The sequence below is a fragment of the Colias philodice genome, chromosome 29, assembly GCF_061535455.1.
Source record: "Colias philodice isolate Cphi_HAF_F1 chromosome 29, ilColPhil1 Martin Lab GWU primary, whole genome shotgun sequence".
Classification (NCBI taxonomy): Eukaryota; Metazoa; Arthropoda; class Insecta; order Lepidoptera; family Pieridae; genus Colias; species Colias philodice.
The window spans coordinates 4,153,760-4,166,007 of NC_143114.1; the positions used below are offsets into that span (position 1 = coordinate 4,153,760).

Genomic DNA, 12,248 nt, shown 5'->3' on the forward strand with positions numbered 1-12,248 from the left:
ATTTTATAATAAATTTAGTGTTTTAAAAAATGTATTAAAAATGGGTTGACTGGGAAAATCCTGGACAGGACATTTTTAATGAATTAGAAAAAAAAAACATTTTTTTTTAAATTAATTGCAGTATCAAGATAATAGAAAAAAAAATATAATAGACTTAAAGTATGAAACCTACAGAATGTGCAGTCATTGTCGTTTTCTAATATTTACCGGGACAAACGGCTAGGTTGGCAGGTATAAACAGGTATGTCGGTACCAGTGACTTTCACTTGATAGGATGATGAAAAAAAAAATTATGTCAGCGCTGTTTTATTACAAAATTGTTTTATTATCTCGAAACTGCAATTAATAAAAGGCAGGGTCACTACCAACTAAGCCAACTGGTCAGTCAAAATTATAACCACAATAAATGTAATCCTTTTATATTTCGGATTGTCTGGCAGAAATCGCCACAGCGATAAGACCGCCGTCTGTACGTGTATTGCTCTTTTTTTTTTGTAATTATGTATTTAGTGTGCAGTAAAGAATTTTTTATTCAATAATAGGCATGACGACAGTATCCATAAATGATCGTATTAGTGTTTTTAAGGGAAAATGTACAATAAATAAATTCAATATAGTGACTTAGAAATCTTAAAACCATTAAGATTAATGAGATTATCAATAAAATAAAACATTGAAATTCTGCAGTTAGCCATTTTGACTAAAACACGCGTGACGTCACGCTTAAGTAAACAACTCGCGTCAGATGTGTTTTGTTGTTATGAATATGTTGAGAATACGCATTTTTATTTATTTTCTATTGTTTCACGTATGCTTTATCGACTCAGAACAGAAATACAATTGCGAATTCACGAATACGTGGTTCGGGGTTCTCCGCACCAACTTTATACAATCATTTCTTATTATTTCTCGCTTGAAATAATTACTAACACATTTTTGAGCATTATTTTTATGTGGATTCATACTGCAATACTGCACACCACTCATAAACTTTTAAATTCGTTTCTATAACACATATTAAATACAGACTTTTTTAATTTTCTTCGCAATGCGTACATATAATTACGTATTTACCAAAGTTTGACGTCACGCCTACGCCATGACACCTGCGAGCTGTTTTGGCACAGTTAATAAATATTTTTTGAAAAATGGCTTTTATCTTCGTTAAATTTAAGTATATTACCGAAATATAGGGTTTTTCTTGTATAGTAAACGTATACACACATTATGGAAGAGGATTTCAAAATCTTTCGTCATGCCTATTCAATAAATAATTATATTTTAATTACTTTTTGTTCACAGCGTGGCCTACGTGTCCCGTTCCGGAGGTATGAGTAACGAACTTAACAACATTTTGTCGAAAAACGCGGACGGCGTTTGTGAAGGTGTCGCTATCGGTGGTGACAGGTATCCGGGGACCACGTTTATTGATCATCTGTTGAGGTGAGTTATTTATTTTAGGGAATACCTAAAAAAAAGGTGTTTTTATTGTTATGTACTTTAATTTCGGCGTATTATTTTATTTTTAACCGATATTCCTAAAAATGTTTCTGAGGTAGTCAAGTTATTTATTTTTGAAAAATATGGTTTTTTTACCGACATTCGTGAAAACACTGTTTGAATGGTTTTTTTTTGTATATTATAATTAAAAAAAAATAACAGGTGGAGAATTCTTTGTTCTTTTTAATGTAATTTTCTTAATGAGTGATGTTTTTTATGCGATGACTGTAACAGTGAACGTTAATCGATACGATAAGTGTTTTTTTTATGGTTATTGAAAATCAAAACATAGTTTGAATAAAATTTAATAACACTTTAAAGTGTAATAATATCCAAAATACATTTTGAAGGGAAAATTCTGAATCAGTTCATGTTCTTTCATAAAGTACGAATTTTGCAATATCTTCCGCTGTCTATACTAATATTAAAAAGTTGAAGAGTTTGTTTGTTTAAACGCGCTAATCTCAGGAACTACTGGTTCGATTTGATAAATTCTTTCGGTGTTAGATAGCCCATTTATCGAGGAAGGTTATAGGCTATATATCATCTCGCTAATACCAACAGGAGCGGAGCTACGCGGGTGAAACCGCGGAGCGCAGCTAATGTAAGGCCAACGAGAAGCGATACGAAAGGTCATTAACCTAAAAAACAACTGGCGTTGACAATCTAATATCTATCTCTTTCCATCTTGTGTCTTTGTTGTAATGTCTCGTTCTCAAAAACATAACAACGTCAAGACGGGTTCGACAACATTCGGCCGGCTATTTTATTATTCTTATTATATTTTATGATTCGGAAAATTATTATTATTCGCGTTATTTAATTCAAATCTACATTATACAATTAAATAATTATGATAAAATTTATAAAAATAGACTTTCCTTTTTGGTATTATTACAATTTGCCGGATATTTTTTAAAACTATATAGTTTCAAAAAGTTGCAATTCCCAATGACCTTGCATGTGTTTTGTATACATTAGGTATCGCTTCTCGTTGGCCGTACTTTAGTAATGAATAGAAAAAGACGGGTTGCACTCCGGGAGTGCCGGCAGAAGTGAAAACTTGATTATTAACGTTGAGCATGTTTGATATTTTGGAATGGTATCCGTCTTACGCTTTTTCGATCAGGTCACGTGTCCTGACGCGAGTTTAAGATTTTATACCCATTACAGAAAAAGTGCTCAACGCCGCTAAAGAAGTTTTCACTTCAAAACGCGTTTAATATCCGTCAAAATCTTCAATGTCAATGTATTAAATCATTAATTTATTAATAATTCAATCAGATTCGAAGCGGATCCGAACGTCAAGATGCTAGTGCTGCTCGGCGAAGTGGGCGGCGTTGAGGAGTACCACGTGTGCCGCGCGATACGGGACGGTTTGATCACCAAACCCATGGTCGCTTGGTGTATCGGCACTTGTTCCGGTGAGTGGGGAGAAGTAGTGGGGATATTGGGAGAAATAGTGGGGAAATGGGGAGAAATAGTGGGAAAATGGGGAGAAGTACTGGGGAAATGGGGAGAAGTAGCGGGGAAATGGGGAGAAGTAATGGGGAAATGGGGAGAAGTAGTGGGGAAATGGGGAGAAGTAGTGGGGAAATGGGGAGAAGTACTGGGGAAATGGGGAGAAGTAGCGGGGAAATGGGGAGAAGTAGTGGGGAAATAGGGATAAGTAGTGGGGAAATGGGGAGAAGAAGTGGGGAGAAGTAGAGGGAAATGGGGAGAAGTAGTGGGGAAACGGGGAGAAGTACTGGGGCAATGGGGAGAAGTAGCGGGGAAATGGGGAGAAGTAGCGGGGAAATGGGGAGAAGTAGCGGGGAAATGGGGAGAAGTAGTGGGGAAATGGGGAGAAGTAGTGGGGAAATGGGGAGAAGAAGTGGGGAGATGGGGAGAAATAGTGGGGAAATGGGGAGACGTAGAGGGGAAATAGTGGGAAAGGAGTACCACCTGTGAAGCGCGATACGGGACGGTTTGATCGCCAAACCCATGGTCGCTTGGTGTATCGGCACTTGTTCCGGTGAGTGGGGGGTGGGGGGGGAGTACCACGTGTGCCGTGCGATACGTATGTTTATCTGGTTTCCATAATACAAGCGAAAGCTTAGTATGGGATCAAATCGTGCCGTGTGTGAAAATAGTGCCGAAATATTTATTTATTTAAAAAAATATTTTATTTATCATTTTGTCCGCAGACATGTTCACGTCCGAAGTACAGTTCGGTCACGCGGGTTCGCTCGCGGGTTCTGCGCTAGAGAAGGCGGCCGCTAAGAACGCGTCGCTCAAACAGTACGGCGTCACCGTGCCCGCGTCGTTCGATACGCTGGGTGACGCTGTGAGACAGGTTGGTGACGCTCGGTGACGTCATAAGTTTTATTTAAATTATTTTTTTTTGTTTTATGGCATTCAAATGCTTTATAAATATAAATTTATAAAGAATATAATAAATTCGATTGTTCTGCCGGGTCAAGAGTAGCCCAGTTGGTGAAGCATCCGCCCCGGATTGGCGTGAAAGGATGCGGGTTCGAGTCCCGCTAAGTGATAGATTTTTTTCTATTCTTTATAAATTATGTTAATCAAGAAATTATAGATTTTGCAAAGTATTGATAACAAAGACAAACATTTATGAAATTTCGCTACAAATAAAATTATTTTACGTTTACAGGTGTACGACAAATTGGTGAAGGAGGGAAAAATTATCGTCAAAGAGGAGGTCGAGCCTCCAAAGGTGCCGATGGATTACGACTGGGCCAGGGTGAGTTCACTAGTTTAGATGTGTATAATAAGATCAAAAAATTTTTTAGTTAGTTCGATTCCCGGCAGAGCCAGGTGAATTTTCGAAATTCTTAGAATGCAGTTCTATTTCTTTCTAAAAATAAAGGAATGTTTCCTTTCAGCAAAATTTGTCCAGTATTAGTACTAAAAATTTCCACGCTGTACAATATGTAGTTTCGAATAAGCAACTATTATTGTCCGCAAACCAGCCGCTTTTATAAGCACAATATGCGACGAGTACTGAACCTTTAACTATGAAATTTAGCACACATATAGAGGGTAACTTGGATTAACACATTAGATAGGTTTCATCCCGAAAATTCCACGGGAACGGGAACTATGCGGGTTTTACCTTGAAAACGCGGGCGAAGCCGAGGGTGGAAAGCTAGTAAAAAATAAACTGGTACCAGCAGCAATTTTTAATTGCAATAAAAACATTATTTCACGGAAATAATGTTCAAATCTTAATATACATAAATCTCGTGTCACAATGTTTGTCCTCAATGGAGTCCTAAACCACTTAACCGATTATAATAAAATTCGCACACCATGTGCAGTTCGATCCAACTAGAGAGATAGGATAGGCAGAGTTTCGTCCCGGACAATTTTAACCGCAACTGTCGATCTAGTTTATTTTTTGTCGCTATATTTACTACTAGCTTCCGCCCGCGTGGTGTTTTGATAAAAGGTAGCCTATGTTCTTTCTCAGCGTCTAAAGATTGTATGTGCCAATTTTCATCAAAATCGTTTAAGCGGGAAAGCGTAACAAACAGACAGACAGAGTTACTTTCGCATTTATAATATTAGTAGGGATTTCAATACATTATTTTTTCACATTTCTTCCAGAAACTCGGTCTGATCCGCAAACCGGCGGCGTTTATAAGCACAATATGCGACGAGCGCGGTCAAGAGTTGAGTTACTGCGGTGTGCCGATCAGCCAAGTGCTCGAGAGGCAGTTGGGCGTGGGCGGCACTATCAGCTTGCTGTGGTGAGTTGAATAGGAAAAAAGCATTGAGATATACATATGGAGACGACACCGCCTATATCACTTATGTTACGCTCACCATAAGCCATATGGCTTAACTGCACGCTCATTTTTTATTTGTTTTAAAGTGAAACGCATCAAATATGCCTTCGTGTGTGTTACGATATTGCACAAATAATACAAATAATACGGAAAAGTGCAAAGGAATAACTTTCATCGGTAAGTACCTAACTAGATAATAATTTTTAAAACTTAGTTAGAACAAAAAAATGGCGCACAGATTTTGTTCGTGGTGTCTCCTCCATACGTAGTAATATTATCTCAATGTTAATTATAAATATTTTTTTTTATTTTCAGATATACATCCATATTTGTGTTAGTATAGATTAATCTTAGAAACTATGTTAGTAATACGCTTTATAACATTACATTCCATACAAATTAAATTCATATAATTAAAAATAAAAACAAGATTTTAAATAATAAAAAAGTTATAAATGCGTAAGTTTGAGGATGGATCTATGTGTGTGTGTATATTTGTTACTCTTTCACGCAAATATTACTGAACCGATTAGAATGAAATTTAGCAAACATATAGAGGGTAACTTGGATTAACACATAGGATAGATTTCATCACGGAAATCCCACGGGAACGGGAAATATGCGGGTTTTTCTTAGAAAAAGCTAGCGAAGCCGCGAGCGGAAAGCTAGTAGAATATTTTTCTGGAGAATTTTCACACACAGCACGACCTGATCCCATATTATTATGGGACACAAACCCATATGTTATGGAAACCAGATGGTTGATAAACATACATATTATATAATTTAAGTACATAGAGCCATAACAAATATTGCAGTTCCTATGTTTTGTTATGTGGTATAGATTAGAAATACTTGTGAATTGAACCTTGTTCCATTATAATAATTTATCTATTTTTTTTTCCAGGTTCCAACGCGAACTACCCGAGTGGGCTTGCAAGTTCTTCGAGCTTGTTCTCATAGTGACAGCTGACCACGGACCGGCTGTATCCGGCGCCCACAACACTATGGTCACCGCTCGAGCCGGCAAGGACCTCATCTCGTCTGTTGTCTCTGGCCTGCTGACCATCGTGAGTGATGACCATAGACTAGACAGAGAGCATAGACTAGACACAAAGCATAGACTAGGCTAGACTTGCTCATAGACCGGCGGCCATTACGTCTCGATAACATGACTGACACATTTAAAAAATATATGCTAATATTCAGTTACTTATGCTAAATAATTTTACAAATTTACGTGAAAATTAGAAAAAAAGAAACAACTTCATATTTTCTATGGGCCATGGAGTGGCAAAATGATTATAGAAAATCTTTAAATGCAGTTCTATTTCTTTTACAAATAAACGAATGTTACATTTTAGCAAAATTTGCTATCTCTAGTATTTCAAGTACCGTTTTTCCACCCTGTATAATGTATACTAATATTATAAAGCTGAAGAGTTTGTTTTATTGTTTGTTTGTTTGTACGCGCTAATCTCGGGAACTACTGGTCCGATTTAAAAAAATTCTTTCGGTGTTATATAGCCCATTTATCGAGGAAGGCTATAGGCTATATATCATCACGCTAAGACCAACAGGAGCGGAGCAATGCGGATGAAACAGCGGGGAACGGCTAGTGCATAATGTATGTACATTTTGACAAAATTATTTATTTTTATTGTTTTTCCTTTCTCCAGGGCGATCGTTTCGGCGGTGCATTAGACCGGGCCGCGTTAGATTTCTGCGCCGCGTACGACAAGGGACAACACCCGCAGGAGTTCGTCAACGAGAAACGGGCTAAAGGGGAACTCATTATGGGCATTGGACATAGGTATGTGTTTAATATTTAGTTTTATAGCATTCAAATGTGAATTGAAATTCAAATTTATGCATTTATTTCATTTACTTTTAGTTTTTAAACTAATTTGTGCTTGGATCTACTCCTAGTCACTATCACTACATAGTATAAAACAATGTCGCTTTTTCTGGCCCTATGTCCCTTTGTATGCTTAAATCTTTAAAACTACGCAACTGATTTAGATCCGGTTTTTTTTAATAGATAGAGTGATTCAAGAGGAAGGTTTTAGTATATCATTTACTAGGTTTTAGACAAAGCGGGCGAAGCCACGGGCGGTAAGCTAGTAAGTTAATAAAACGCTTGTGTCAGGAGGCATATAAAAAATAAATTTAAATAAAACGAGTACGATATAGATTTTTATAATGTTGGTTGAGACCGTTTATTCATCTCAATAGATGGCGCGGGGTACGTCCTGTAGACACATAAACCGAAATAACAAAAAATTAGATTGGCCTAGCGGGATCACGAGTAGCCGAGAGACAAGGCTAAAAAGACGTGGGTTCGAATCCCTCCTTGTGATCGAAAGTGATGTCTATTATTAAAAAAATCTTAGTTTATATCAGTGATGTTCTACAATACCACCACTTTTATTTACAATATCATTTTGCTCACATGAAAAAATGTAGATTTCACAATGTACTTTGCGAACATTCCTAAAGCGTCACTTTTTTTAATTTTTTCTAAAATAATTCACTCTCATTCCAGAGTGAAGTCCATAAACAACCCGGACTCCCGAGTCCGCGAACTCAAGGCCTACGTGACAGCCCGTTGGCCCGCGTGGCCCGTCACTAGATATGCGTTGGACGTTGAAGCGATAACAACACGCAAGAAGCCAAACCTCATACTGAACGTGGACGGAATAGTTGCAGCTGCCATGGTTGATCTGTTCCGGCACTGCCAGCTGTTCTCGCAGTGAGTATTGACACGGTGTACAATATATTGTACACCATAGATACGATAACAACGCAGTCCCAACCTCATACTGAACGTGGACGGAATAGTTGCAGCGGCCATGGTCGATCTGTTCCGGCACTGCCAGCTGTTCTCGCAGTGAGTATTGACATGGTGTACAATATATTGTACACCATAGATACGATAACAACGCAGTCCCAACCTCATACTGAACATGGACGGAATAGTTGCAGCTGCCATGGTTCTCCGGCACTGCCAGCTGTTCTCGCAGTGAGTATTGACACGGTGTACAATATATTGTACACCATAGATACGATAACAAAGCAGTCCCAACCTCATACTGAACGTGGACGGAATAGTTGCAGCTGCCATGGTTGATCTGTTCCGGCACTGCCAGCTGTTCTCGCAGTGAGTATTGACACGGTGTACAATATATTGTACACCATAGATACGATAACAACGCAGTCCCAACCTCATACTGAACGTGGACGGAATAGTTGCAGCGGCCATGGTCGATCTGTTCCGGCACTGCCAGCTGTACTCGCAGTGAGTATTGACATGGTGTACAATATATTGTACACCATAGATACGATAACAACGCAGTCCCAACCTCATACTGAACATGGACGGAATAGTTGCAGCGGCCATGGTCGATCTGTTCCGGCACTGCCAGCTGTTCTCGCAGTGAGTATTGACAGACAGACAGACATACACAATAGCACTACAGATATTGATGTCTCTTTTCGAATTTCCACTATGCAACCTCGCTTTTCCGCTTTCATCATATTGGCGATGGTAAAAAAGTTGCGTTGTAAAACAATATTTACGTAGACGATATATTATTGTTTGTAGTTTTCCATAAAAATGAAGTCACAAGTCACAACCTTAGCAATGATTATCATGTTCACAGCGAGACATTTTTAGAGAATACAAAATTCGACCACCGAGCAGGATTCGAACCCGCGTCTTTTTGCCATACCAGAGCAATGTTATCTCATAAAAAAATCATTTAAATACCATAAAACTAATTACTAAATGTATTTTCAGGGAGGAGGGCAACAACTACATACAAATGGGCTCCATAAACGCGTTATTCGTGCTCGGTCGTACGATCGGTCTGATCGGCCATTATCTAGACCAGAAGCGGATGAAACAACCCCTTTATAGACACCCGTGGGACGATATCACATACATGTCTCCCTTGAACTAAATATATAACATGAGTGCATATATAGTACATGGATAAAGATTTAGGAACTAGGAACGTAAACTCGACTCAAACATTTATATATTCAATTAGAATTGCACATATAAATCGTCAGAACAAATTTTTAACATTTATGTAGGAACGTTCTTACCTACTTTGCTACAGAAACAACAATATAGTTATAAATTAAATAAAATTTGTTATTCTCTTGATTCAATTATAATATTATAGTTTTCTTATAACATCTCTTATGTATAAATAACTTTTTTAAAATCTTGAAAAAACAAATTTGTTTTTATACATAGGACAATTTTTTTTGCATTGGAACCGATTTGTATGAATCTTTGTCTATGTACTATTTATTTACTCAAATGGTTATATAGTAATACGACGTAGTTCCGACGTTCGCCGCTAGATGGCGCTGTAATAAAAATGTGTATTTCGAATAATTTTTGTCTGTGCTATTTTTTTTATAGTTAATAAATGTGTACTTTTTACTTGATACTGGCAAATAGAATCTTTTTGCAATTTAAGAAAAATATAACTTTGTACGGTGCCATCTGTTCGCGAAGTTGGAACAACATACTTGTGTAAAGTAAAAATATTTTGGGGAATATTTATTGTATAAAATGCACTTAATTTCGCTACAATTCAAATACAATATTAATCTATATTATACATAATATACTGTTGTAACATTTCTCGGAAAGTAAAAATTTGTATGAAAATATTGCATTTTCTAACATTCCTTACCTTTCGTCGCGGCCTCGAACATTCCTTTGAATTGTAGCGAGTACAGATTACTAAGAATTTTTGACAGATAAAAAAAAATATTTTTTGATAGTTGACGTTTCGTTTTTTTTAATATAGATAATATTGTGGTTAAGACACTTGAAATTTTAGTTATAGATTAAAAAAATACATGTAATGAAGTAGTTAAATTTAAGCTATGTATGGGCTGGCGGGTTTTGCGTACCTCAAAATATAGAACGCTCGTTTATTTATTTAAATGCAAAATTTATCTAATATCGTGCGCTGTTTACGAAACTTAGGTTTTTATATAAATTTTAAAATTTAAAAAAATACGTGCACAAAATATATTTAGAAATTACACTTAGATGCGTTCTGATATAAGTTGAAAGATGAGTACATAAATGTAATTTTTTTTTCTCATAAGCAAAATGTGTACATCGAAGTTGTTTTTATTTGATTGTTTATGATAAATCTAATCTAAAAATTGAGACACTCGAAACTGTTTTTTTTATGTTTGACATTTCATTTGCCACCAAAATTGACGAATAAAAAATATAATTATGGACACTTTTCATACATACTTTGATTCGTATTTGAAGTAATCTCAGTAATGGCCTTGCATAATAGTTAATTTTATTTAGAATGCAAATAATATTATGACGTCGAGGTAGTTGTAAGTCGTACCTTGTTTTTTAATTTTTAATTTATTGGTATATTTGTGAAAATGGTTGGTAGGTATATGTGTAAATATTGGATTTGTCAATTTAATTTGAATATATTTTTATTTGCTGTATTTTGTGTTTTATTTCACCTTCTGAACCAATAACAAAATGTCTGATATCCTTGTCACTTTTTTTAAATGTAAACGAGACAGAATTACCTATACTATAATATAATAAAGCTGAAAAGTTTTTGTTAGTTTGCTTGCTTGAAAGCGCTTATCTCAGGAACTACGGGTTCGATTTGAAAAATTATTACACTGTTAGCTGTATAATTGTATATCATGCTTAGACCGATATGACATTTCGCACACTTTGCAGCGAGCTCACGGAGAGACAGTCAATCTCATAGATATTCTGTAATAATAAATCGTGTTTAAAATCCGTTCAAATCTTTAATTTTTAAACGACATGAGAACCAATAGGCGTCCGTGTAGGTCATCCGCGACGCACTAAATCGGTCCTTAGATATATAAGCCTGTAGCCTCACTCGATAAATAGACTATCTAACAGTGAAATATTTATTCAAATCGGAACCATGGTTACTAAGATTATCGCTTTCGAGCGAAACAAACATACTTTTCTTAATATTATAAAACATAGTCCTCTGTCACGACTGTCTGTTCGCGATGGACTCAAAAACTACTACATAGATTCATTGTTTTCACGGATAATGTCGTTACATAACGTTAGGTAGGTATATAATTGGTTCAGTTTTAGCAACGCGGGCCTGTTTTAGAAATAATTTCCATAGCATCACAGAGCAAGTAGTATAGCCATGGCATCAAAGTCTTCAATCATAGCCTACGCATATAAAATTGAAGACACAGGATCAGTTTCAAGGATTAAATGAAACAAAATCATATTATGTAAAATGTTTTATTATCAATTTACAAATAAAACAAAAATCAACCCCTTTTTTCTCGTAATATACTATCTAAGTATATGACCAGTTTACATTTAATTTCGCCACCTATATAAATAAAAATTATATTTTTAATACCTGCTTATCAAAACAAGATTTTTTGTAATAAAAAAATATAGAAACATTATTTGATTTCTTGTATTTTTGTATTGTATTCTATTTAAAAACTACTAATCTGATTTACAAGGTTTTTGTTATTTTAGAGATACTGTAATCCTAGTTATTTTGATGAGTTTTTTTCCTCTAACAAGACATTAATTTTCACTGACACTGACTTCAAGTACATATAAAAATACAATTTTTGACGATTTACTGTAAACTTTTTGTGTCGCGAATTTAAATGTAGACTCGATTATAAATTATAATCACATTTTTTATATAGTTACATGTATTTACATATAAGGGGGCTTTCCAACTATATTGTGCGAGGATGAGTAGCGAGGAATGTGTTTACAAAATACAAGTAAATAGCCAATACTATCACTTCAAATGTTAAACGCTTCAAAATCCATACTTAATATTATAAATGCGAAAGTAACTCTGTCTGTCTGTCTGTTACTCAATCACGCCTAAACTACTGAACCAATTTGCATGAAAT

The 12,248-nt window shown here is 35.9% G+C and overlaps 1 protein-coding gene and 1 long non-coding RNA gene across 3 annotated transcripts in view; both read left to right on the forward strand.

Moving 5' to 3' along the window:
• The window catches only part of ATPCL (ATP-citrate synthase), a 62,243-nt gene extending 51,444 nt beyond the window's left edge, over positions 1-10,799 (forward strand). For both annotated transcript variants that reach the window (XM_089712775.1, XM_089712774.1), the window contains exons 16-24: positions 1,303-1,443; positions 2,785-2,924; positions 3,687-3,835; positions 4,157-4,246; positions 5,113-5,255; positions 6,202-6,364; positions 6,974-7,107; positions 7,840-8,046; positions 9,094-10,799. In XM_089712775.1, the coding sequence (XP_089568901.1) occupies positions 1,303-1,443; positions 2,785-2,924; positions 3,687-3,835; positions 4,157-4,246; positions 5,113-5,255; positions 6,202-6,364; positions 6,974-7,107; positions 7,840-8,046; positions 9,094-9,256 (1,330 nt within the window). In that variant the 3' untranslated portion in view covers positions 9,257-10,799. The remainder of the gene's footprint in view (positions 1-1,302; positions 1,444-2,784; positions 2,925-3,686; positions 3,836-4,156; positions 4,247-5,112; positions 5,256-6,201; positions 6,365-6,973; positions 7,108-7,839; positions 8,047-9,093) is intronic.
• The window catches only part of LOC149475905 (uncharacterized), a 65,624-nt gene that overhangs the window by 42,864 nt on the left and 10,512 nt on the right, over positions 1-12,248 (forward strand). The gene's annotated exons all lie outside the window — the stretch shown is intronic.